This window comes from Nuphar pumila, chromosome 6, assembly GCF_984573655.1.
Source record: "Nuphar pumila chromosome 6, dmNupPumi1.hap1.1, whole genome shotgun sequence".
NCBI classification, from domain to species: Eukaryota; Viridiplantae; Streptophyta; class Magnoliopsida; order Nymphaeales; family Nymphaeaceae; genus Nuphar; species Nuphar pumila.
Window position 1 is genome coordinate 37,467,041 of NC_143254.1, and position 25,756 is coordinate 37,492,796.

The following is a 25,756-nucleotide window of genomic DNA, read 5'->3' on the forward strand; positions in this document are numbered from 1 at the left end:
ACTATGAAAGTTTTTTGAAAATATTAGAACACATATAAGCATGATTTCGTCACTATGAAAGTTTTTTGACTGCCTTGTAACACATATATGCATGATTGTGATACATAACGCATTTATTTGACAACCTTATAAACCATATATGCATGCGTGAATCACTGAGACATTCTTTGACAACCTTAGAACACATATCTGCATGATTGAATCACTATAATTTTTTTTCCAGTCTTAGAACACATATCTGAATTCTGTTAATGTCATTCAGTTTATTGCTAGTCTATGTGTCATTCAACCATTTACTTTGTTGCATTAGATTAGGTGCATTGCATATAATTTATTTTATTATATTTTGTTTACAAATACTAACATTTTTTTCTCTTATAAGATGCTAGAGATGATCAACGTAGAGGAGCTGATGGAGGCATGGAGGGAGGGGCAGATCGAGAAAATGAAGAGGATGATGTCCAGAATCTTGGCGAGGATTAGATTCATTTGTGTAATTTGTTTGACGTACTTGTAACAAATTATAACTTAGCAATGACTGTATTTTGTTGTTAAAGTTTGTTTAACTTAGAACTTGTGTTAAATTTGTTTCACCTGTACATGTATTTTTTCTGTGTACTTTATTTTTTATAAGCAGGTTATATGAATTGTATAACGAGAAATTTTTCTCATCTTTCAAAATATTTCAAATTTTTTTTTTTACATTTTTTAAAAAATTAGCGATGGATATTATCCGTCGTTACTTCGTCACAAATTTAAAGCAGTCATTGGTTTGCGATAGAATTTAAGCTGTCGCTAATGGCCGTCGCCAAATTGACGATAAACATTAGTGGCAGATACGTATCCCTCGTTAAAGAGTAACGATGGATTAAATTCTGTCGCATAACCAAATCAGTCTCTATTTAGCGATGGATTAACGACGGACATGATCCGCCACTACTTAGCGATGGATTGGTGACAGATAAATTCTGCCGCAGTTTAGCGACTAGGATTATACGATGGACGCTATCCGCCGCTACGTCGTCGCTAATCTACCGCTAAACACGTTAGCGACGGATGTTGTGATGGATTAGCGATGGATAACATCCGTCACTAATACACATTTTTCTTGTAGTGTGAGAAAATTATAACGAGGGGTGGGGTGGGGGGCACTGGACAGTGGGCACGCTCCCTGACCATTGGGTCGAGCCAAGGTGGTGCCCACCTTGACCCGATACCCCCTTAGGAGATTTTTCTGTGTCAGGGTGAGCACATGAAGGGCTTTAAAACTCAACAACCCACAATATACCAAAATTTTATAACTAAAAAAAATCATAATTTTAAATAAGAAAAACAGGATTCATTCGATCCTTAGCAAACAAACCATGTTGAACATATCTACGTGGTCAAATTGAGCCGATATAGCTCGAACCTATGATTTTTAGCTCAATAGTTTCGTACCTTTTTATATATATACAAAACGGTTCAGTTTATGCATGCCTGACCTGGATCCAATATTATGTACCCATCCAGTTACATGTCTGATCTGATAAGAACCAGCAGCTATACATGTTATAGATTCAACCCGGATTGGGGTATGAACTAACCGTGTCTAATAACACGGATATGATTCATTTAGGATACGGGTATGGAGTCTTGGGGATCCCGTAGTTTAGTTCGGAAGCAACGGCTGAGATGAAGAGGTAGCCCCCCGAGAGATAGGGGCCTCGTAGCTATCACAATTCACAAAGGAAATTGTTAGACACCGTTTGGCTTGTTGGTCAAAAGTCGCGATCGGGTGGGCTAACGCGCCCGTTCGGCCTAGCTGGAAATCCCTTAACAACCCCTCTGGTTTCTTCTCTTTTACTAAGTTGTTACCCCCCCCCCCCCCAAAAAAAAAAAAAAAAAAAAAACAAACAAACGGAAAAAAAGCCTCCAATTAATCTTGTGAATTCGAGGGTGCATATCATAATGTGAGGTGAGCATTTTAAGTGGCAAGTCCGCGAACTGACTTTTAAGTGGTAGTAGAAATATTTTATGTCCATGAGTCAAGTTCATGAACTAGTTATACTTTTAGTAAAAACTTTTGTGTTCATGAACTCAGCTGATCGAATATGATTTACCACACGAAGATTAAAAGATGGTACTCAAATTCTTTTGCTTGAACTCCCACTAATAATTGCATCATTAGTTTTGTAAAACTAAGTAAACAAAAGAGGATTAGCAAAACGGTTTAGTGCACCAAGTGCTAAAAGGGAAAATAATATTCAAGCAATAACTTGGATATTTGTATTAGAAGAACCTTTCACTCTTTCATTTCTGTGGTTAGCAAGGAATATCCTAAGATGCTCAATCATATGACATTTGTTGAAGATTTGAATGCACACTCAACGTGATGAAAAAGTTGGGCTTCTTAAAATAGCCTGAAAAATATAATCCATGTCCCTCAAATGTAAATAACGGGTGTTCTTTAATCATAATTTGATAGCAGTCCTTTTTTTTTTTTCATTTTTATTGAAACATGAAAGGCATTGCTTGAGGCAACTTCTCAATTTTATGCAATCGACCTTCGTGTTCCTTTTTTGTTGTTGCTGGATATCTTGCTAGTATGCATCTTCTGTTTATTTCTCGAATCTCTAATGAGTTACAAACATAATTCAAAAAGATCAAAATTTTAATGACCCCATCATACATAATTGAGTTGCAAAAACTTCTGAACATGTATCCTCCACCTGAACTGAATTATTTATGCTTCTAACTAGCCAAAATATCCGCAAAAAATAAACTGTTTTCTCTCTTGGCAAGAAGCAAAGCCAATCCAAAAGTTGATGGTATTCTTGTCACGTATTGTTGATATTGTCATATTACCCCTATAAAAACCTTATTGACCATCTCATGTGAACCTTTTTTTTTTTAAAGCACTTTTCAAAGAGCATTGCTACCATAAAGGAAAAAAAAACTTTAAAATATTTTCCGTGCTTTTAATTACTGAAAATTAAAAAAAAGGAACTTTGTAGTTTGTCCAACCAACAAGCAAAAGAATGACATAAAGGCAAGACTGCAATATTCTCCAAGAGTAGGGGCATTTTTGAAACAAATTTCTCCAAGCTAAGCTTTTTGAGTTTTTGGGCCAACTATCATTTGGTCTGAAAACGCTCTGATCTAAAGCCGAATTCGCCTAATTGTCATTTTCTACATTTTAGTAACGTCCTTTTCTTTTTCTTTTTCCTTTTTCCATTTTTCTTTTACTGAAAACGAGAAATTATGGTGCCGGTGAGGAACTTCAAAGTTCTGGATAAATCCTGGTGTATCTGATGCGATTTTGTTGAACGGAAGGCGTCCGTTATTTCCTTTCTGGATTTGAAATATCTTTTTTTGTTTGGTTTCCTCTCTGATACGTTTCTCATGAAAACGACGCCTTCGCATTTCCTCCCGCCTTTATCGTTCGTTAAATCCTGCGAAGAAATCCGTGTTCTCTCCTTTTTGTGCGGTCTCTCCCCTGCCATCTTCGTTATTCGCGTTGTTGGTGGTCGCTTCTCGATTCCTTCCTTCGTTTCCTATGCGTTGAGCGAATGGGTTTTGTTGGTTATGCAAAGTGGGCGATTTCTTCGTCGTTTTCATGGTGATCGTTCTGGTGTGTTTTCGGAATTCGTTCGGAAAATATCGTTGCTTTTCATTTGGTGGGCGTTTTTGGGCGATTTTGATGATCTCTGATTGGAAATTTCGATTCAGGGAGCGGATAAATCTTGTGGGTGTTCGGGTTTTGGGCGATTTCCTGTAGGAATTAGGGTTTTTTCGGTGGTTTCTTTGATGGGCAGGTGAGAAGTTGAGGCTTTGATGCAATGTCGCCGATTGGATTGGCTGTCTATTCGAGAAATTTCTGAGAGGAGTGTTTGTGGTTTCCGTTTCTGAGCAAGAGAATGCTGTCCACGATGGCTCCGTCGGCTCACCGGAGCTCGTTGGAGGAAATGCTGGACTCCATAAGGCGCCGGGACGAGCGACCGAAGGATGTCCCTCCAGCATTGCCGGTTCGGCCGACTTCGAAGGGAAGGTTGCCCTCTTTAGTTCAGGCCAGAAGATCGTTGCCAATTAATTGTAAGATTCCTAATTCGAAAGAGCGTTCCTGCGGTGGTGTTTCGAAATCAAAGCGCTCGAATCGTGGGAAAACGGAGACCTCCAGTGGCAACGACGATTCAAAATCGAAGAGCTCAAATGGTGGGAAAACGCGCCCCGGCTTGAAGAAACCCGATTGGATTGGCGAGTTGAACATTCGTGCCGTCGATAATGAGAAAAAGTTGGGTGGTCGACATAGCAGGAAAGGGTCGAATGTTAGCTTACCGGAACAGCCCGGGATTGAATCTCCCTATATCAAGCCTGTTGTGAGGGAGGACGGTGCAGAGGGATTGGATGATAGCTCTCGTGGTTTTGATGCGGGAGAAGATTCAGTATCACCGTTGCCTGTGAATGAATCTGAGTGGGATGCCGATGGTGGTTATGTTCTGAAGAAGGTATGTTTTTTCTTGCTTTTCCTTCTGGCTTCTACATTCTATAAATCATATACGTGCAATTTGCTTGTGCCTACTTGTTCTATAAAAGTTGTGGTTTGATTCAATGATTTGCTGCCATGAAGTTGGAAAAGTTAGATTATTCACAGCTTAGTTCATCTTTCGGTAGCTTTAACTAATATGTACTAAGAACATTCTGTTGATTATGTGGTTGCTTAGATGCCGAATGACACGGTTAGCCTACCATTAGAGTGATTTTCCAACTTATGATGGCACCATTGTGTTTGCCTTTTGAAAAATGAAAACAAGAAATTGCTCATGTAATTAGCGATCGGCTGTCATTTGAATAACAACAGAAGGGAATCACAGAAATTACTCATGTAATTAGTAATCAGCTGTCTGTTGAGCAGCAACGTATTAAGATGCTTTTGTGGTGTTTATAATGGAAGGGTGGCATGTTCTCATTTGTCATGGAAAAGAAGGGGAATTTTATTGCAAAGTTGACAAATCACATTTAACTTCAATGCATCTTGATGGATACCTTGCAAAAAAGATGCAGTTTTTATCCTTATGAAGCATTGCACATTATATGTGATCGTCATAAACCCATGCCTGCTATTTGCGAGTACATTTTGGTAAATGGTTTTAAGAGGCTATAGTTGAGGCTTTAGAGGCTTACACCTTTAATGCCTCACGAATTTGCCTGCCTCAAAGGCATAAGAATCTTTAGTGAGGTCTATGCCCTCTTACTTAAAAGAGGCTTGAGCCTCTACATGTGGCCTACACTTCTATGGAAAGGCTTAAGCCTCTTAAAAATGAGTTTCTCATTACATGTCATCATATAATCTAGTTACTTTCATAAATTTTCCTTTCACTTGAAAATAAAGCTCTTTGAAAAAATGAAAAATCTCATTTTAAGCACAAATATGGGAGGGACAAAAAAGAACTTTGCATATTAAACTGTAAATAATGAAAATAGATATCTATTTGAGTGGACAACTCTTGAAAACGTTCTCAACTCCCATTCTATAAGAAAATCGGTTAGAGTGAAGCAAATAAGCAAAGCATAAACCTAATAATTATCAATTTCATGCCAAGTACTATTGCAAAGAATAAAATTTCTTAGCATTTCCACCATGATTATATAAAACTGTAGCCATTTAGTTCAATGACATATATAATAAAAATAAAAAAATTCAAAATAAGATAAAAAATAAGTAGATGCAAAAGATGTAAAAACGATACATAACAAAGTGTTTGCTCCACGATTTTATACTATTAACCATGTTCTTGTAGGATTGGCTTTATAAATTTTATGAAAAATCAGTAATCACGAGTTAGAGTTCGATGTAGAAATCCTTCTCAGACTGAATAAATGGAAACAATTCAGTTTTGTACTAGTATTTGATTTTTCAAAACATTAAGGAATGAGAATCCGATATTGGTTGTGTGGCTATTCACAACTATTTTTTATTTAACTGTATTTTATGGGAAAACAATCTTTAATATTTTAAAAATTATGAATATTTTTAAACTTCATGCCTCAAAATGATTTTGAGGCTTATGCCTTGATGTATAGTTTCCGGAAGCTTCTTAGATAGGTGAGAAGCCCGCTTCCCGGAAACTCGCTTCGGAAGCACGATACTCCTTGCTTCTGAAACTTGATGAGAATCTCGATTCTCCCACGCTTCTCCTATGCTTTCCACACACTTCATCTATTCTTTTTATATATTCTCACTCTACTTTTCATGTTTTTTATGTGTTTCCTCTCATGCTTCTCACTCACTTTCATGTGCTTTCTCTAAATTGGCAGACATCATTTTTAGATTTTGTTAAAATTTTAATTCTTATACTAAAAATCATGAAATTTAAGAATAGTCACATTTATTTTAGTTTTTATTTGTGTTCCATTTTGATTCTCATTCAATTCTTATATTGCTTTTTTTATTCCTCGCTTCCTGCTTCCTATACATTTTTAAATACATCGCTTCTTGCTTCCGTTTCCCGTATCATTTCCCACTTCCGCTTCTTAGTCTGACAACCTTGCCTTGATGTGCCTAAAGGCTTATTCCTTGCTTATATTTTCCAAAAATACCTGACCCTTGAAAACCTTAAGAATATATGCTAACAAAACAAATGCTTTATACAGAAAAACTGGTGATTCTTTGAGCTTTTGACAAATCTCTCCTCCGAAGTTGTTATGAATTGGTTTGATTTTTAGTGTCATGGTTTTTGTTGTTGATACCTCAGTTACTCAGTATTGATTCTTTTTCTTTTCCTTTCAGAACTTGTGTGTCTGGTGCCGTCTTGCAGATGGCCAGTGGGAGCTAGGAAAAATACAATCTACAACAGATGGAGATGCTATAGTGCTGTTTTTAGATGACAGAGTAAGATTGTCCCCTCATACTATTTTTCCCCAATCCACATCTCCCTAGGCTGAATAGCTTAAGCTAAGAATATTCACCCTTTTGCTCTTTGTTTTCCATCATTTCAATTTTAGACAGCAAACGTGAAAAAGGAAAACCTGTTGCCTGCAAATCCAGATATCTTGGAGGGCACAAATGATCTCATACAGTTGAGCTACCTGAATGAACCTTCTGTTCTTCACAACCTTCAGCACAGATATTCTCAGGACATGATATATGTAAGTTTAAAGAAATTATATCCTGACATTTGAACTGGCAATGGATTTTATTTCCTGTTTGCTTTGCAGACTAGAGCTGGGCCTGTGTTGGTTGCAGTCAACCCCTTCAAGAAAATACCACTTTATGGAAGTGAATATGTTTCAGCTTATCGGCAGAAACTTATGGACAGTCCTCATGTATATGCGATATCAGATAATGCCTTCAATGAGATGATGCGAGGTAAAAGTGCTGATTCATATTGAAAGAAGTTGCAGCATTTTGCATGTAATGTTGGTCTATTTTGTTCAATTTCTATTGCTGTTCTGGATGCATTCTCATTGTCAAAACAATTTTTTTTTTTATTTTTTTATTTTGGCATTCTGCAGATGGAGTGAACCAGTCAATCATTATAAGGTAAGTTAAATACCAACATTTTCTTTTGAAGCTCTGTCACATGGACAATCCATTTTTAATTTAGTGCTTGTGCTAGACATATATCGCATCAGACACAACCTTGGTTAGTTGCAGAAGACGTATCAGAAAGACTCCTTACTCTACCTGTCATGCAAGCTTAATGTTCAACTAACTTTCAACATGTAATTTTCTAGTTATAGGCATGAAGGACTAAACATTGAACACTTCTAGGTTTAATGATCTAATAAAAAGCTTAGCAGATATTAATGATTTAATATGTCATGTTCAAGCTTTAGATTGTCATAGTAGCCTTCTTTTCCTGTGCCAAAAATATCAATAGTTTAGCCTATGTTTATGGGTTAAAGTTCAAACAGTTTCCTAATGGAGATGATACCGTGCAACTTGTTCTTGCTGTTTGGTTAAACTTCCAAAACATGTATATAGATTCTGCCATGTGGCTCATGCACAAATACCAGTATTTTTTAGATTTTCTCTAGATTTGGCTTTGGCAATTTCTCATGACAAGCAGACTCTAGTTTTTTATACTCTCCAAATAAGTAATTTTTTTTCTCATCAAGGAATGTGTCTTCATTCCTTTTTCAAGTATATATCTACTGTTGACATCAAGTTTTCACATGCCACTTCTATCGGATAAGGTGGCTCTATTTGAATTTGTTTCTTTCTGAACTCTCACCTGCTTTGAAAATTTCAGCTCTGTTCTTGGGTTTGAAGTATACCAGGGGTCTATTCCTGACAGTCACAAATATCGCTATCGGCTATATCTTGGCGAGGCTATTTATCGCGATATTGTAGGTTTGGTGATAAATCTCGAAAAAATCTCGGAGCTTAAAAAATATAAAAAAGAAATAAAAAATTATCATGTTTAGACAAAAAGTACAAAAATAATAATAAAATAAGTATAAAATGTAAAAGAAATAAGAAAAACATATTTAAAATGCAAAAAATAAATAAAAACAGTAAAACTAATTGATAATATCATGAGAATATTGTGATATTCTCATGATATTATGAAATTGGTAATATTTTCAAAATATCACAATATTTTACCTTTATTATCAATTGCTAAATTTACAGAGATAATATCATGATATTTTGAAAATATCGCCGATATCTATGACTATGTTTTTGCCCATAAGGAAAAATGAGAAAAAGGTTCATACTTCCTAGTATCTAAATTTTGAAGTTTCTTACTATAGCAGTTAATCATATAATCATCACAAATTTCTGTTGATTTTTTGAATTTCTGACTATAGCAGTTGATCACATAATCATGAATGTCGTCATCATGAAGCCTTATCCCAACTACCAGTTAATCATATAATGTTTATTGGAATATATTGTCATTACTATCAAAAGCTTCAAGGTACCACTTTTTCAATAGTGAATGAAAAATTTTACGAAATTAAAATCTTTCTAAGCTTGTCTTGATTTCTTATTATACCAAGTTATTCTTTGCTTTAAAATTTATTTTCCAGCTTTTAGCTTGTAGAATTTTCTATTTTTTTTTGTATTTTTCTCCATTTCTCTCCTAATATGGTCTGGCAAGATTCTGTCTCTTTAGAACTTCATTTTTTTGTAAGAGTCTATTTGGGCATTGGAATAGATTGGCTCTTCCTTATATTTGATATTGTTGGCTCACTTAACTCCTACTTTGTCTGCTTAACTCATTATCCATAGGACCATGCTTGTTAAGTAGGGTTCCTTATTTATCGGTATGTCCATCATAATGAAGTTCTCATATCGTTTACGTACTTGTATTACAGGTTATCAGTTATGGTTTTGAAATTTGAATACATTAAACCATGTTCGATTAGATGCAGAGTCATCATGTATTTTTATAACAAGTGCAATTCCATAAGCACTTTTCTTATGCTAAGGGGATATGATTTGTATAGGGGCACATTGGTGACAATATGTACATTGCATTTCTTGAAAGAAACCAAAGTTTATTCTTATCATTTATTTAGTTATGCTATTAGGGCCTCTAGACCTAGTTGTGGTTGATATTGGTTTCTTTCAGTTCTTTCTAAAATTAATCTGAACTTAACAGTAAACTTCTTTTTCTGTTATGCGTGTGTGTGTGCATGTGTGAGTGAAGCGTGTGTGCCTATGTCACATGGGTACGGGTATGGGTATGGGTATGGGTATGGGTATGGGTATGGGTGCTGGTCCGGGTAAGGGTACGGAGGGTACGACACGGCAATTTCAAAAAATGTGAGTACGGGGACACAGCTATATATATATATATTAAATATCACATAAATACAAAATAAATTCAAAATAAACTGAATATAATCTAAACATATATGCTATATCTAAAATATATATTATATACTGAAAATATAAAGTTATAAACTGAAAATATAATTATAAATTATAAATTGAATACAAACTTGTATGTACGGAAGGTAAAATGGCCTGTCCAGGTGTTGCCGCATGTCGACATGGGCACACCATGTCGACATGTGTGTGGTGGGCAAAATGGAGTGTCCCTGTGACATAGGTGTGTACATGTGTGAGTAAAAAATCATTTTTTGTCACTCCAGTGAATATTTTCCAGTAAGTGTCATGTATGTATGCATGTCTAACCACTTCTTTTTCAAACATTATCTTTGTCTTGGATTCCTGACTTAAACTTTGTCCAGAGCTCTCTCCCTCTCCTGCCTTCCCACCCTTCTCTCCCTCCTTTACCTGCACAAACATACACACATTCTCACACATAGACACACATACCTAACTACTGTGGTGACAGTTCATGGTTTTCCAAAATTTCTAGGGGCAAAGAATTGTCTATTTATAAATGTCTACTCAAGGTTATGGTATCTATAGTATATAAGTACATAGCGTATATTCATCCGTGTATCTGAGAACATCTGCATTCATGTATTCATATAGGTATGAATAGTGTTTGTTCATTACTTTGGGTTTTTCTCTCTGCCTTTTATCTTTCTTTCTTGCAAAAAATTTGCTTACTGGCATGCTTGACAGTGGTGAAAGTGGAGCTGGGAAAACAGAAACTGCAAAGATCGCAATGAAATACTTGGCTGCACTTGGAGGTGGAAGTGGGGTAGAGTATGAAGTTATGGAGACAAACCCTATATTAGAAGCCTTTGGTAATGCCAAAACTTCAAGAAATGACAACTCTAGCCGATTTGTGAGTACACTTTGCTCTAGTTTTTAGGCTCCTGAAGAAGAAAATTGTCAATTTCATTTCATAATTTTTATGAATAATAAAAATATGGTCTGACTTCTGTTTATTTGTTTTTTGTTCTATCACTCATAGGGAAAACTCATTGAAATTCATTTTAGTTCAACTGGAAAAATCTGCGGTGCCAAGATTCAGACTTGTAAGCATGCTTTGAACTCATTAGTTTGTCAAATGCAAAAGCCCATTTTCATAGATAAGTGATCAATTTCTTAAAATTCTACTGTTTATATCTGACATTTTCTTTTCTTTTCTTGGTGATCTCAAACTCATACTTGCACATGTTTGAAGTTTTGCTGGAAAAGGTAACCTTTTTATGCATCTCTTTTGTCATTGAAATTTTTCTCTCATGAATTTTAGTAACAAATTATCTTTTCCAGTCTAGAGTAGTCCAACGAGCAATGGGAGAGCGGTCATATCACATCTTTTATCAACTTTGTGCTGGATCTCCTGTCTCCCTTAAAGGTTATTCTCATGGTTTGCAACTTTCCTGTGTTTAACTGTTTCTTTGAAGCATGGTACGATCATTAGAATGAAACAGACATTTGAAGAAGGATGCCTTTTTGTGTTTTCGAGCATTCATGCTGAAGAATATATTCATGAAAGAAATATATCATGTATGTTCTGTGGAATAAAAGTAACTAATTCATGAACTTAATGTGTTTGAAGACTTTAGTTTGAACTTTGAAGAAAAATGTACCCTTAGTTGACTGAAACAGATGATTTGGCTTCCTGAAAAATGGAAATTTTGTGGGGATGGGAAATGAACCGAGTAGCTCATGGTTTGTCTCGGTTTGGCTCATCCAGGAATCCTTCACGATCGGCTTAGATGGAGTGCTGAGCCTTGAACTGCTTGTTTGACATATACATGTCGAGCACAAAAAACAGGTGTTCATCTTGGCTCGGCTCGTTTATAAGTCATAAAAAGTGGTTTTGGAAGGGTGGTCAGATGTGATGGCTTGTATTCAAGAGGTTTGGTGTATAAATCATAGTGCTGGCATGCCTTTGAAAAAGTGGCAATTTTTTTTTTTACATGAGTTAGCTCAAACTCAGTTGCCTGACTTGGGCTTGGCTAACCTAAGACCCAAGGCTGAGCCTAAGCTGGGTCCACGTAAACTAGCCAAAGCCCAAACAAGCTGTGTTTGGTTCATTCGGCTCACTTACCAGCCCTAAAATTCTGCATGTGAAAGTTCTGTTATATTCTATCATATTTTTATTTTGGGAAAATTCCATTTAGGGGCCAACGTTTTGCAATAATTCCAAATACAGGCCTCAGGTTTTTGAAATTCTAATTGTGGGCCAATGTTTTCCTGAAAACAGTCAAATAGGGACCTCAGGTCAATATCTATCATCTTGGAAAACATGATTTTTTTCGGTTTCTTGTGTTGTGTCCCTTGAGAAATGAAAAGTACTCATTCATCCACATAGAAAAGAAAATTTAACCAATTTGAACTCTTAATGATAAAGGTCATTGTTGATTTGGCTTGTGATTTTACCTGAGTAAAAGGACAAAAATAAATGCAGGCCCTAATTTGACAGTTTTTAGGAAAATAGAGGCCCATATTTGAAATTTCAGAAATTTGAGGCCATATTTGGAATTAAGGGCAAAATCTTGGCCCCTAAATGAAATTTTCCCTTTTATTTTTTGTTTTTTTTTTGAGACACTATGTGAGATATAACAAAGCAAGTTAGTGATGAATTACACAAAATACAACTAAGCATTTATATATCTATGAGCTGCATAAGACATCATCAAACATAAACTAATATAGATAATATTGCATGCATATCTCACAAGAACAATGCAAAATATTAAATATCCTGCAATTAAGAACATGCCACAAGACTCGTACTTTTATATTACATTAAAAAAATAAAATAAGTTTATAAACACTTAAGTGTTAAATAACCAAGTTTTTTGAAAATATAACCTCAATCATCATCATCATTATTTTCTTCTTCTCCTCCTTCAACATCCACTTCAAAATTTGAGGCCCATATTTGGAATTAAGGGCAAAATCTTGGCCCCTAAATGAAACTTTCCCTTTTATTTTTGGTTTTTGTTGAGAAACTATGTGAGATATAACAAAGCAAGTTAGAAAAACCTTACTCAAGTTTTTTAAAAATAAGGGTTAGTCCCAAGGTTGTAAGTAGCGTATCGTTACCCGTTTCGGTCAGGCCTAAAGTTAGATACGTATCGTAAAAAATCATAATTTTTTTTAAATATTCAAAAAAATAAAAACTAAAAAAAATTAGCAAAAAAATTAACAAAATTCTACCATATGAAAAAGTGATGAATTACACAAAATACAACTAAGCATTTATATCTCTATGAGATGCACAAGACATCATTAAACATAAACTAATATGGATAATATTACATGCATATCTTGTGAAAATGTCTACAAAGAGACAATACCCATACAAGCACAAATATCTCAGAAGAGATGTGCACAAAGGCACTCAAATAACACTTGAACAAGTACGCACAAATGCGTAAGAAAAATAATCATGCACAAGGACATGAAAATGAAATATATTGAAAAAGGAAAAAGAGTTTGAGCTCACAAGCTTGCATACAACAAGGGGAAATACCCCTATTTATAAGGAACCAAAGGAGGCCTTGGAGGGGCCTCCAACATAGTCGTTGGAGCCCCTCCAACTGTCACAAATGTGACGCCCAACGACTATATTGCCCCCCCAAGGTTTGACCAAAAAGAAAAAAAAGGAATAAAAAGAAAAAGAAAATAAAGAAAAAGAAATAAAAGAATAAAAGTACAACATATTCCTATTGGAATATGCGCAAAACAAAAAAGATGAAAATACCCTTATCAGGTTTTACAAGAATTAATATATATATATATATATATATATTTGCATATATACATGGTATATATGTAAATGTATCTCTCTCTCTATAAATATATATATTTATACAAATATGAGATTACAATTTAACACCCCCCTCAAACTTACGGTGTGATGACCGCAAGTTTGCCCAAAAGAAAATTAAATCTGGGGGAGCAAAGTGCCTTGGTGAAGAAGTCTGCTGGTTGATATTCAGATGTCACATGTGGAAGATCGATAACCTTCTTCAAATATTCTTCTCGAACATAATGGCAGGCCATCTCTATGTGCTTTGTGCGCTCATGAAAGGTATGATTCTTGGCAATGTATATCACACTCTTATTGTCCTAGCATAGCTTTGTTGGTTCTTGAATATGAACTCTCATATTTTCTAGTAGATGCCGAATCCATACTATTTCCATGGTTGTAGATGTCATGGCTCTATACTTAGCTTCGGTGGAGGACAAAGAGACCTTTTGTTGCTTCTTGCACCTCCAATAGACCAACGATTCACCTAAGAAAACACATAAACCAGTGGTGGAGTGACGGTTATTGGGGTCACCTCTCCAATCAGAATCAGTATAGGTAATTAACTTTAATTCAGAAGATGAAGACAAAAATACTCCTTTATTTGCAGTTCCCTTTAAGTATCTGACGATGTGAAGAACGACACTCATGTGAATCGTTGTAGGAGCATGTTGAAATTGACAGGCAATATGGACCGCATGTGACAAATCAGGCTGTGTGATGCTAAGATACATCAGCGAGCCTACCAATTGTCTGTAAGGAGTAGGATCGGTCAGAGGAATCTCATCATCGATCTTCATTTTTGAGCCCACTATTTCAGGAGTTTCACAAATTTTGTCATCTGAGATTCCTGACCTGTCAATAATCTCACAAGCAAGTTTAGTTTGAGATAAAAAATAACCACGTTGGGAGTAAGCAACCTCAATTCCCAAGAAATATGTCAGAAACCCTAAGTCTGACATTTCAAATTTCGGAGTCAAGACGAATTTGATATCTTTGACTCCTTTGACATCATCACCTGTTATTAATATATTATCAATATATAATAATAATATCACAATACCTGCATTGGATTTTCTGATAAATACTGCACTATCTGTATAACAGGAAGAGAATCCATTTTCTAACATAACATTATTAAATCTGTCGTACCAGGCTTTGGGTGCCTATTTCAAGCTATAGAGAGCTTTCAGAATACGAAGAACTTTATCTTTAGGAACTTTCATACCTGGTGGGGCATCCATATAAACTTCTTTATTAAGATCACCATTTAAAAAAATATTTTTAACATCCATTTGAAAAATGTTTCATTTTTTAATAGACGCAATAATGATGAGACATCTGACTGTAACCATTCGTGCTACGGGTGCAAATGTCTCTTCATAGTTAATCCCATATTCTTGACCATACCTTTCACGACTAAGCGAGCTTTATACCTCTCCAGAGATCCATCGCTCTTAGTCTTAACTTTAAACACCCAACGACAACTTATAGTTTTCTTTCCAAAAGGTAGAGTTTAAAATTCCCATGTGTTAGCTTTCCTAAGAGCTTTGAGTTCATTTTCCATAGCTTCTTGCCATTCGACACATTTTTTGGCTTCTTCAAAATTTCTTGGTTCAAAATAAGAGTGAATGACACTAAGACAAACTCTATACCCTGGTGAAAAAGAGTCAAAAAAGACAAATCTTGTTGGAGGCTTCCTATTTCTTTCAGATCGTCTGAGATCATGTGTGAGAATAGAATCACTATATTGCTCAATTGCACTTTTAAAAGTATTTCTATCTCTATGAGAATATGTTATTGGGTCATTTGTTGTTCTGTCTTCTTGAGCACTGGGTGAGTTGAAATCGTTAATGTCTACTTCATTATCATGGTTTGATGATGTTTCATCATCACTAGACATATCATCATTATTAGATAATAGGTCAAATAAGAAAGAATAGTCAACATTTTCGTGGTGAGAGTCATTTTTTTTCAAAACCACTCCCATTTTCCAAAAATGTCACATTTCTTAAAACATATGACTTATCATTTTTAAAATCGTAACAGCAAAAGCCTTTTTGAGTCTCGGAATATCCAAGAAAGACACAAGGAGTAGCTTTAGGTGAAAGTTTGTCATTTTTATCTGTAAAAACAAAGCATTTGCAACCAAAAATTCACAATATGTTATAATCAAGTTCCCTTTTATGTACTGTTTCAAAAGGAGAGATTTTACCCAAATTTCTAGATGGTAAACGATTGATAAGATAGACAGATACAAGAGCTCCTTCGGCCCAAATTTTTTTGGAATATTTTGAGCTATAAGAAGAGTTCGAGTGGTTTCAATGATATGCCTATGTTTTCTTTCGGCCAACCCATTCTCTTGAGAGGTTTTAGGACATGACCTTTGATGAACAATACCACTATCTTCAAGATACTTCTTGAATTCATTTGAGAGATACTCTTCTCCAGAATCAGTTCTAAATATCTTTAAGTCGCTATTAAACTGATTTTTAATCATCGCATGATATGATTTAAAGCATGAAAAAACTTTCTGCTTATGTCTAAGAAAATATATTCAAGAGTATCTAGAAAAATCATCTAAAAAAATCACATAATAAGCAAATCCTCTATTTGAAACAACATGTGCCATCTGAATGAACAATTTCGAAAGGTTTAGAAGTAAACATGGATCTTTGTTCAAAAGACATACTTCTCATTTTTTCAAGAATGCAATCATTACAAGAGAAATATCTTTACAAAGTTTTTTAGCAAAATACAAATAAGATAACTTGTTGATAATGGGATGACCAAGTCTTTTCTGTCAAACATTTATATCTTTATGTTGGGCAACATTACAAAAAGAATTTTTAGGAACTTGAAGAGAGTCCATATAACATAAGTCTCCCTTTCTAGAGCCTTCCCCATTCAATTTCTCGAACCGGCGATCCTGTATTAAACATTTATCATAGAAAAATTTAATATCATATCCATGGTCTGAGAGTTGAGAAACAGAGAGAAGGTTCAAGTTTAATTTTGGTATAAATCTAATTTTGGGGATGAAAAAATTTTGAGTTTCAAAATTCCCAACACCTTTAATTTCAAGAGAAGTCCCATTCGCAGTAGAAACAAAAGATGGAGAACAATTTTTTGAATATTCGGAAAGAGAAGTCCCATCCTTTTTTCACCTTGTCTACCATTTCCTCTTTGATTTTGATTTTTAAAATGAGAGGGATGATAGAATCTTAAATTGTTTTCGAGCCTAGACACCGCATTGACCCCATCATTGTCTTCTGAATTGGATGGAACCGCAAGCACATTAGACCCTTGCTTACTTAGACCCATACGAGTTTCTTTCCCACTTAATTTTGTGAGAACATCCTCAAGAGAAGAGAGAGTGAAAGATGACAAAAGAGAAGACCTTATTTGCTCAAATTCGGGCTTTAGCCCATTCAAAAAATTGAAGAACCGATCTTCTTCTAATTGTTTGTGACGAAGTTCAATTGCATCTCCACTCCATTTTGGTTCGAGCATAGAAAACTCATCCCAAATGAAAGAAAGTTCGGAAAAATATTTTCTAATGGTCATTTCGCCTTGAAGAAGAGTTAGAGCCTTCTTTTGAAGGTAATATTTATGGGACAAATCCCTAGAAGTATACATTTTCTCAAGATACTCCCATACTTGAGAAACTTTTTTGAATTTGATAATATTTGAGTTGATTTTGGTCTCAATGGAAGAAAAAATCCAAGACAATATTTTGAAATTCTTCATTTCTCATTCATCATGCTTTTTCGAATATTCCTCGAAGGCTTTGGTTCTTTCCTCCCATTCAAGAATCTTAATTTCACCTTTCTCTATCAAGGTGATTTTTGGTTCCGGTTTCAGGATTGTGCCTTGTACATAACCCCAAAGACCTTTCCCCTTTATGCGAGCCTCTATGTTTCCGGCCCAAACGTGATAGTTGGAGTCATTTAGTTTAAATCTAAGAGAGAAATGAGACTCTTTTTCACCCATTAGAGAGGAAAGATGGAAGAAAAAATACGTACCGCAATAAGATTTTTAAGTCTTATTTGTCGTAATACCCTTCTAAAATAAAGAAGAAAGAGAAGCCCCCACTCCAATCTCCAAGAAGCCAAAGGCACATTTTTTAAGGCACCCAAAAAACAAAGAATCACACGATCTTCAATCTTTAACCAAGCTCTGATACAATGTGAAAATGTCTACGAAGAGACAATACCCATACAAGCACAAATACCTCACAAGAGATGTGCACAAAGGCACTCAAATAACACTTGAACAAGTACACACAAAGGCGTAAGAAAAATAATCATGCACAAGGGCATGAAAATGAAATATATTGAAAAAGGAAAAAGTGCTTGAGCTCACAAGCTTGCATACAACAATGGGAAATACCCCTATTTATAAGGAACCAAAGGAGGCCTTGGAGGGGCCTCCAACATAGTCGTTGGAGCCCCTCCAATGTGTAATGAAATATGCGGAAAAACAAAGAGTGCATTAAGCACTTACAACATCCACTAATGAACAAACAAAAGGGCTAACACCCAAAACCACAAGAGACAACACAACATAAAAATATAAATGTCTCTTTTTGAAAAGAGAGAGAGCTCTCAAGAGTGGAGAATACAAGAGGGGTTCACCCCTATTTATACACAAAAGAAGGAGAGGAGGAGTGGCCTTATGGCCTTAAAAGAAGAGCCACCTAGGGGCTCCCATGGAGTCGTTGGGAGCCCCCAACGGTCACAAATGTGACCGTTGGGGGCCCCATCGACTCCATGGTGGGGCCTCTTTTAGGTGGGCAAAAATATAAAAAAAAAGTAAAAAGAAAAAGAATTTTTTTTTTTACAAAAAATAAAGAAAAAAAACAAGTACCCCTATCGGGTACTTGTGAAATGACTAAAATACCCCTATCGAGTATTTTATATAATACATATATATATATGTATATAAACATATACATATATATGAATTACATATATTTTAACACCCTCCCTCAAGCTTTACGGGGATATAACCGAAAGCTTGTTAAGGAGAAACAAAAAACGAGGAGCAACAAGGGCTTTAGTGAAGAAGTCCGCCAACTGGTACTCAGATGTGGCGTAAGGTAGTGCTATGGTTCCTCTCAAGTATTCATCACGTACGTAATGACAGTCCATCTCAATATGCTTATTACGCTCATGGAAGGTGTGATTGCTTGCAATATAAATTACACTTTTGTTGTCACAAGACATCTTCGAAGGAGTAGAGATGACAATGCCCATATCACTGGGGAGACATCTTAGCCATACAAGTTCCATGGTTGTAGTTGTCATAGCACGATATTCCGCTTCCGTTGGGGACAAGGATACTTTGTGCTGCTTCTTGTATCTCCAAGAAATCATAGAGTCACCTAAGAAAACACAAAATCCCGTAGTTGAGACTCGGTCATTGGGATTTCCTCCCTAATCAGCATCAGTATAAGCAATTAAATCAAGTGACGTGGAGGAGGAAAGAAAAACTCCCTTAGTTATGGTGTTTTTGATATATCTGACGATCCTTAAGACTGCACTCATGTGCACGGTTGTAGGTGCATGTTGAAACTGACTGACAGAGTGGACATCATGAGCTATGTCTGGCCGAGTAATGGATAAGTAGGTTAGAAACCCAACAAGTTGCCGGTAGGGAGTAGGATCCTCGAGACGTGTTCCATCTTCCAACCTTAACTTTGCATTGATGACTTCAGGGGGTTTTGTCTTCTTATCATCGGAGATACCAGATTTAGAACAAATGTCAGCAGTCAGTTTCATCTGAGAGAGAATGTACCCTCGAGGAGAGTGCGCCACTTCAATCCCTAAAAGTATCTTAAGAAACCAAGATCAGACATGTCAAAATGTTCTTTTAAAACTTTCTTAATATCATAAATTACCCCTATCGGGTATTTTAGATAATACAAATATATATGTATATAAATATATACATATATATGAATTACATATATTTTAACACCCTCCCTCAAGCTTTACGGGGATATAACCGATGGCTTGTTAAGGAGAAACAAAAAACGAGGAGCAGCAAGGGCCTTAGTGAAGAAGTTTGCCAACTGGTACTCAGATGTGACGTAAGGTAGTGCTATGGTTCCTCTCAGGTATTCATCACGGACGTAATGACAGTCCATCTCAATATGCTTAGTACGCTCATGGAAGGTGTGATTGTTTGCAATATAAATTGCACTTTTGTTGTCACAACACATTTTCGAAGGAGTAGAGATGACAATGCCCATATCGCTGAGGAGACTTCTTAGCCATACAAGTTCCATGGTTGTAGTGGCCATAGCACGATATTCCGCTTCCGTTGAGGACAAGGATACTTTGTGCTGCTTCTTGCACCTCCAAGAAATCATAGAGTCACCTATGAAAACACAGAAACCCGTAGTTGAGACTCAGTCATTGGGATTTCCTCCCCAATCCGCATCAATATAAGCAATTAAATCAAGTGATGAGGAAGAGGAAAGAAAAACTCCCTTAGTTATGGTGTTTTTGATATATCTGACGATCCTTAAGACTGCACTCATGTGCACGGTTGTAGGTGCATGTTGAAACTGACTGACAGAGTGGACAACATGAGCTATGTCTGGCCGAGTAATGGATAAGTAGGTTAGAGACCCAACAAGTTGCCGGTAGGGAGTAGGATCCTCGAGAGGTGTTCCATCTTCCAACCTTAACTTTGCATTGATGACTTCAGGGGTTTCTGTCTTCTTATCATCAGAGATACCAGATTTAGAACAAATGTCAGCAGCCAGTTTCATCTGAGAGAATATGTACCCTCGAGGAGAGTACGCCACTTTAATCCCTAAAAAGTATCTTAAGAAGCCAAGATCAGACATGTCAAAATGTTCTTTTAAAACTTTCTTAATATCATAAATTCCTTGCTCATCACTTCCAGTGATGATCATATCATCAACATAAAGTAGTAAAATAACTACTGAAGACCCTGCACTTTTCACAAACAAAGCAGTGTCAGTATAACATGAACGAAAATTCAAACTTGTCATTACATTACTAAATCTATCATGCCAAGCCTTTGGGGCTTGTTTTAAATCATATAATGCCTTTTTAAGTTTGAGAATTTTATTTTTACCAATACATACTCCTGGTGGGGGATCCATGTAAACTTCTTCATTTAATTCGCCATTTAAAAATGCATTCTTAACATCTAATTGATAGATAGGCCATTTTTTCACTGACGCAATGACAATAAGAGTCCTAACACTAGTCATTCTAGCAACAGGTGCGAAGGTTTCTTCATAATCTATACCATATTCTTGAGCATATCCTTTAGCTACTAACCGTGCTTTATAACGTTCTAATGAACCATCACTCTTAGTTTTAATTTTGAAGACCCATCTACATCCAATTGATTTCTTTCCAGTGGGTAACAAAGTTATTTCCCAAGTTTTTGCCTTTTCAAGAGCACTAAGCTCTAAGTTCATGACTTCAACCCATTGGGGAATATTTTTGGCCTCATTATAGTGTGAAGGTTCATGAAATGAATGCAACGCAATTAGACACGCTCTATATCTTGGAGTTAGTGACTCATAGGAAACAAACCTATTAGGAGGATTGGAGATCCGACCGAATCTCCTTAAAGAGGTTTCTTCTATGTTGGATCCTTGAGAGTATTTTTCTAAGGCGCTCATCTGAGTTTGTTGACCACGCCTAACATAGGTTTGGATTGGTCTATCACTTTCATCTATAACATTATCAAGAGGAATATCCTCTAAGTCATTCAAAGACTCATTAGAGATTTCCTCTTCTTGAGAAGTCTCATCTTCTTGAGATAGAAGATCAAATAAAAAAGCATATTCACTTTCGTCAATATCTTTAGTTTTCACAGAACCATTTTCATTTTCCAAAAAGGTTACATCTTTGGATACATAGAGTTTGATATTTTTCAAGTCAAAACATCTAAAACCCTTTTGATTTTCTCCATATCCCAAGAAAATACATTCAATAGCTTTAGGAGATAATTTGTCCCGTTTATGTGTAAGGACAAAACATTTACATCAAAAAATTCTTAATCTATTGAAATCGGGTGTTCTTTCAAATAGTTTTTCATATGGAGATGTATTTTGTAAGGATGAAGATATCATTCTATTTATTAAATAAGTTGAGGTTAAGGCCGCTTCGGCCCAAAAACTCTTTGGAATTTCTTTGGAAATAAGGAGTGTCCTAGTGGTTTCCATGATGTGTCTATGCTTTCTTTCGGCCAAGCCGTTTTGTTGGGGAGTCCTAGGACACGATCTTTGATGACAAATTCCATTTACTTCTAAATAGTTTTGAAATTCATTTGATAAATATTCTCCACCCGAATCAGATCTAAGAGTAGAGATATTACTTGAAAATTGATTTTTAACTATCATATAAAAGTTTTTGAAGAAGTCAAAGACTTCGGATTTTAAATTGAGAAAGTAGATCCATACATACCTAGTGTAGTCATTGATGAAAGTAACGTAATAGGAGTACCCTCCTTTAGACATGACCGGGGAAGGACCCCAAACATCCGAATGGACTAACTCAAAAGGTCTTTTGGACACAAAAGTTCGGTTTGGAAAATGAGTAGATTTCATTTTGCCAAAAATACAATTCTTGCAAACAAAATGTTTCTCATTACAAAATTTCTTTCCAAATGGAAAGGAGTATATTTTTGAGAAACTTGGATGTCCAAGTCTTTGATGCCAAATATCAATATTTTTATCTTGGACATGGTTACAAAAAGAGTTAGTGGGGAGTTTCAAGTTGCTCATATAATAGAGATCTCCCCTCCTATGGCCTTGCCCAATCTGCTTCCCGGACCGGAGATCCTGTATAAAGCAATCCTTAGTTGAGAAGGAGATTTCACATCCATGATCACATATTTGAGCAACAGAGAGAAGATTTAAATTAAGTTGAGGTACAACTCTCACGTTTGGCACAAAGAAATCTTTTGAAAAGTTTAAAGTTCCAAAACTTTTTACTTGTAAAGATGTACCATCGGCAGTTGAAACATATGAGTTTTTATAATTATTACATAAATCGGAAAGCTCATTTTCAAGTGGGGTCATATGAAAGGAAGCTCCAGAGTCAAGGATCCAAGACGACATACCTGGAGGAGAGGAAGAAGCTATGGCGGCACCCAAGGTTGATGGTATCTTGAGTAGAGTTTGTAGTGCTTCCGATAGTTGAGCAAGAGAAAAAGATTCCTTCCCTTTGATGACTTTCTCTTTCTTTTGAGTAGCTTCTTCAACGGAAGCAACCTTATTTTTAGGTGCTTCATTCAACTTAGGGCAATTAGGTCTTATATGACCCGACTCTTGACAATGATGGCAAATGACTTTTCTATAGTTGCCATTATAATTATTTTGCCTTCCAAAATGTGGAGGTTTGTAAGCTTTCATATGGTTGTCGGGTTTTGATACGGCCAAGACATCATCTCCTCCTTTAATCATGCCAAGACGAGTTTCTTCTTGGCATATTTCGGCTATGGCATCTTCCAAGGGAAGAGGCTTAGATCTATGTAGGAGGGAAGATCTAACTTGTTCATATTCGGGCCTAAGCCTATGTAAAAATTGAAAAAAGTGCTCTTTTTCCATTTGTTCTCTCCTTAATTCCACATCCACACTAGAAACCCATTTTGGTTCTAGTAAAGATAGTTCATCCCATAGAGGACCAAGAGTGCTAAAGTAATCCCTTACACTCATTTCTCCTTTCTTGATAGTCCGGATTTTTTCTTGAAGAAAGAATTGACGAGCAAGGTCTTTTTGAGTAAACATACCTTTCATGAAAAACCATGCTTCATTCGCCATCCGAAACTTGGCAATGTTGGCGCAAATCTTGAGCTCCACATTGTTCATGAACCAAGCAAGAATCTTGGCATGCTTACTTTCCCAATCTTCTACTTTAGATTGGTGATCTTCAATGGCCTTCATGCGGGCATTTCCTTCAAGAGCTTTTTCTTGATCACCATCCATCTTAGTTAGTTGTTGTTGTGGTTCCGGAATGGTGCCCATAACGTATCCCCAAAGTTTTTTACCTTTGAGGTTGTTCTCCATGGCGGCGGCCCACATCATGTAGTTGGAGCCATTGAGCTTGAAGGAGAGATCAATCTTTTGTTCTCCTTCCATGTTAATCACTCACAAGAGGATAAATGAAGAGAGATACAACAAGAAAAAAATATAGCTACACAACTAGCTATATTAAGAAGAAGAGCATACACAAGGCTCTGATACCATGTAATGAAATATGCGGAAAAACAAAGAGTGCATTAAGCACTTACAACATCCACTAATGAACAAACAAAAGGGCTAACACCCAAAACCACAAGAGACAACACAACATAAAAATATAAATGTCTCTTTTTGAAAAGAGAGAGAGCTCTCAAGAGTGGAGAATACAAGAGGGGTTCACCCCTATTTATACACAAAAGGAGAGGAGGAGTGGCCTTATGGCCTTAAAAGAAGAGCCACCTAGGGGCTCCCATGGAGTCGTTGGGAGCCCCCAACGGTCACAAATGTGACCGTTGGGGGCCCCATCGACTCCATGGTGGGGCCCCTTTTAGGTGGGCAAAAAACCCAAAAATAAAAAGTAAAAAAATAAAAAAGGAATTTACAAAAAGAAAGAAAAGAAACGAGTACCCCTATCGGGTACTTGTGAAATGACTAAAATACCCCTATCGGGTATTTTAGATAATACAAATATATATGTATATAAATATATACATATATATGAATTACATATATTTTAACACAATGGTCACAAATGTGACCGTTGGAGGGGCCCAACGACTATATTGCCCCCCCCCCCCCCCAAGGTTTGACCAAAAAGAATAAAAAGAAAAACAAAATAAAGAAAAAAAGAAATAAAAGAATAAAAGAATAAAAGTACAACATGTTCCTATTGGAATATGCGCAAAACAAAAAAGCTGAAAATACCCTTGTCGGGTTTTACAAGAATTATTATATATATATATATTTATATATATATATAGAGATATATTTGCATATATACATGGTATATATGTAAATGTCTCTCTCTCTCTCTCTATATATTTATACAAATATGAGATTTCATTTTAACACCCCCTCAAACTTACGGTGTGATGACCGCAAGTTTGCCCAAAAGAAAATTAAATCTGGGCGAGCAAAGCGCCTTGGTGAAGAAGTATGCTAGTTGATATTCAGATGTCACATATGAAAGATCGATAACCTTCTTCAAATATTCTTCTCGAATATAATGACAACCCATCTCTATGTGCTTTGTGCGCTCATGAAAGGTATGATTCTTGACAATGTATATCGCACTCTTATTGTCACAACATAGCTTTGTTGGTTCTTGAATATGATCTCTCATATTTTCTAGCATACGTCGAATCCATACTATTTTCATGGTTGTAGATGCCATGGCTCTATACTCAGCTTCGGTGGAGGACAAAGAGACCTTTTGTTGCTTCTTGCACCTCCAAAAAACCAATGATTCACCTAAGAAAACACAAAAACTAGTGGTTTCCAATATTCATGGGCTCTTTATCATCTACCTCCTGTGCTCCTTCCACGTTTGATCCACTAAATGTCTTCATTCAAAATGCCTGCTTCTTCTTCAACACATGCACTTGATTTTCAATCGATTTTACTCATTACTTGAGTGCCCCATTTCCATGGTGGATCATTTGATGCTATTTTTCACAAAAAAATCAATGAAAAAAAATACGAATTTGTTACCTTAACCCACTCCCGTGAGTGAAAAAATGATGAAAATGCACTTTTATGTGAGAAATCCGCAAAATCCTTCTATCTTGCGTACGAATTGGCCCCTCAAATCGCTCTCACGCCTCTTAGGGTGCGTGGGTTCTTCTCTAAAGGGCTCTACACAAAGGAGAGAATCGGCCCTAGGGAGGTCTTTAAAACCCAAAATTAAAAAAGTCGAGTTTCGGCCCATTTAAAGTGCGTCAGACATGTATTATAAATACATGATATACCCTGTATCGTACGATACACCTAGTATGGTATGATACATGGTTGTATCGTATGATACAACCAATACAGATACAATACATACTTGCATATGGATATGTGGATGAAAGTTAAAACATGAACAAAAATAGTTATTGGTAGATTCACTTACTTT

The 25,756-nt window shown here is 36.0% G+C and overlaps 1 protein-coding gene across 1 annotated transcript in view; it reads left to right on the forward strand.

Annotated features, from left to right (window-relative positions):
* Nucleotides 1–3,312: 3,312 nt before the first annotated feature.
* The window catches only part of LOC149834658 (myosin-1-like), a 54,481-nt gene continuing 32,037 nt past the window's right edge, over nt 3,313–25,756 (forward strand). Inside the window, exons 1-8 of the mRNA XM_090011519.1 lie at nt 3,313–4,487; nt 6,770–6,871; nt 6,985–7,128; nt 7,198–7,348; nt 7,495–7,522; nt 10,532–10,697; nt 10,827–10,890; nt 11,109–11,213. Of these exons, the coding sequence (XP_089867645.1) occupies nt 3,900–4,487; nt 6,770–6,871; nt 6,985–7,128; nt 7,198–7,348; nt 7,495–7,522; nt 10,532–10,697; nt 10,827–10,890; nt 11,109–11,213 (1,348 nt within the window). The 5' untranslated portion in view covers nt 3,313–3,899. The remainder of the gene's footprint in view (nt 4,488–6,769; nt 6,872–6,984; nt 7,129–7,197; nt 7,349–7,494; nt 7,523–10,531; nt 10,698–10,826; nt 10,891–11,108; nt 11,214–25,756) is intronic.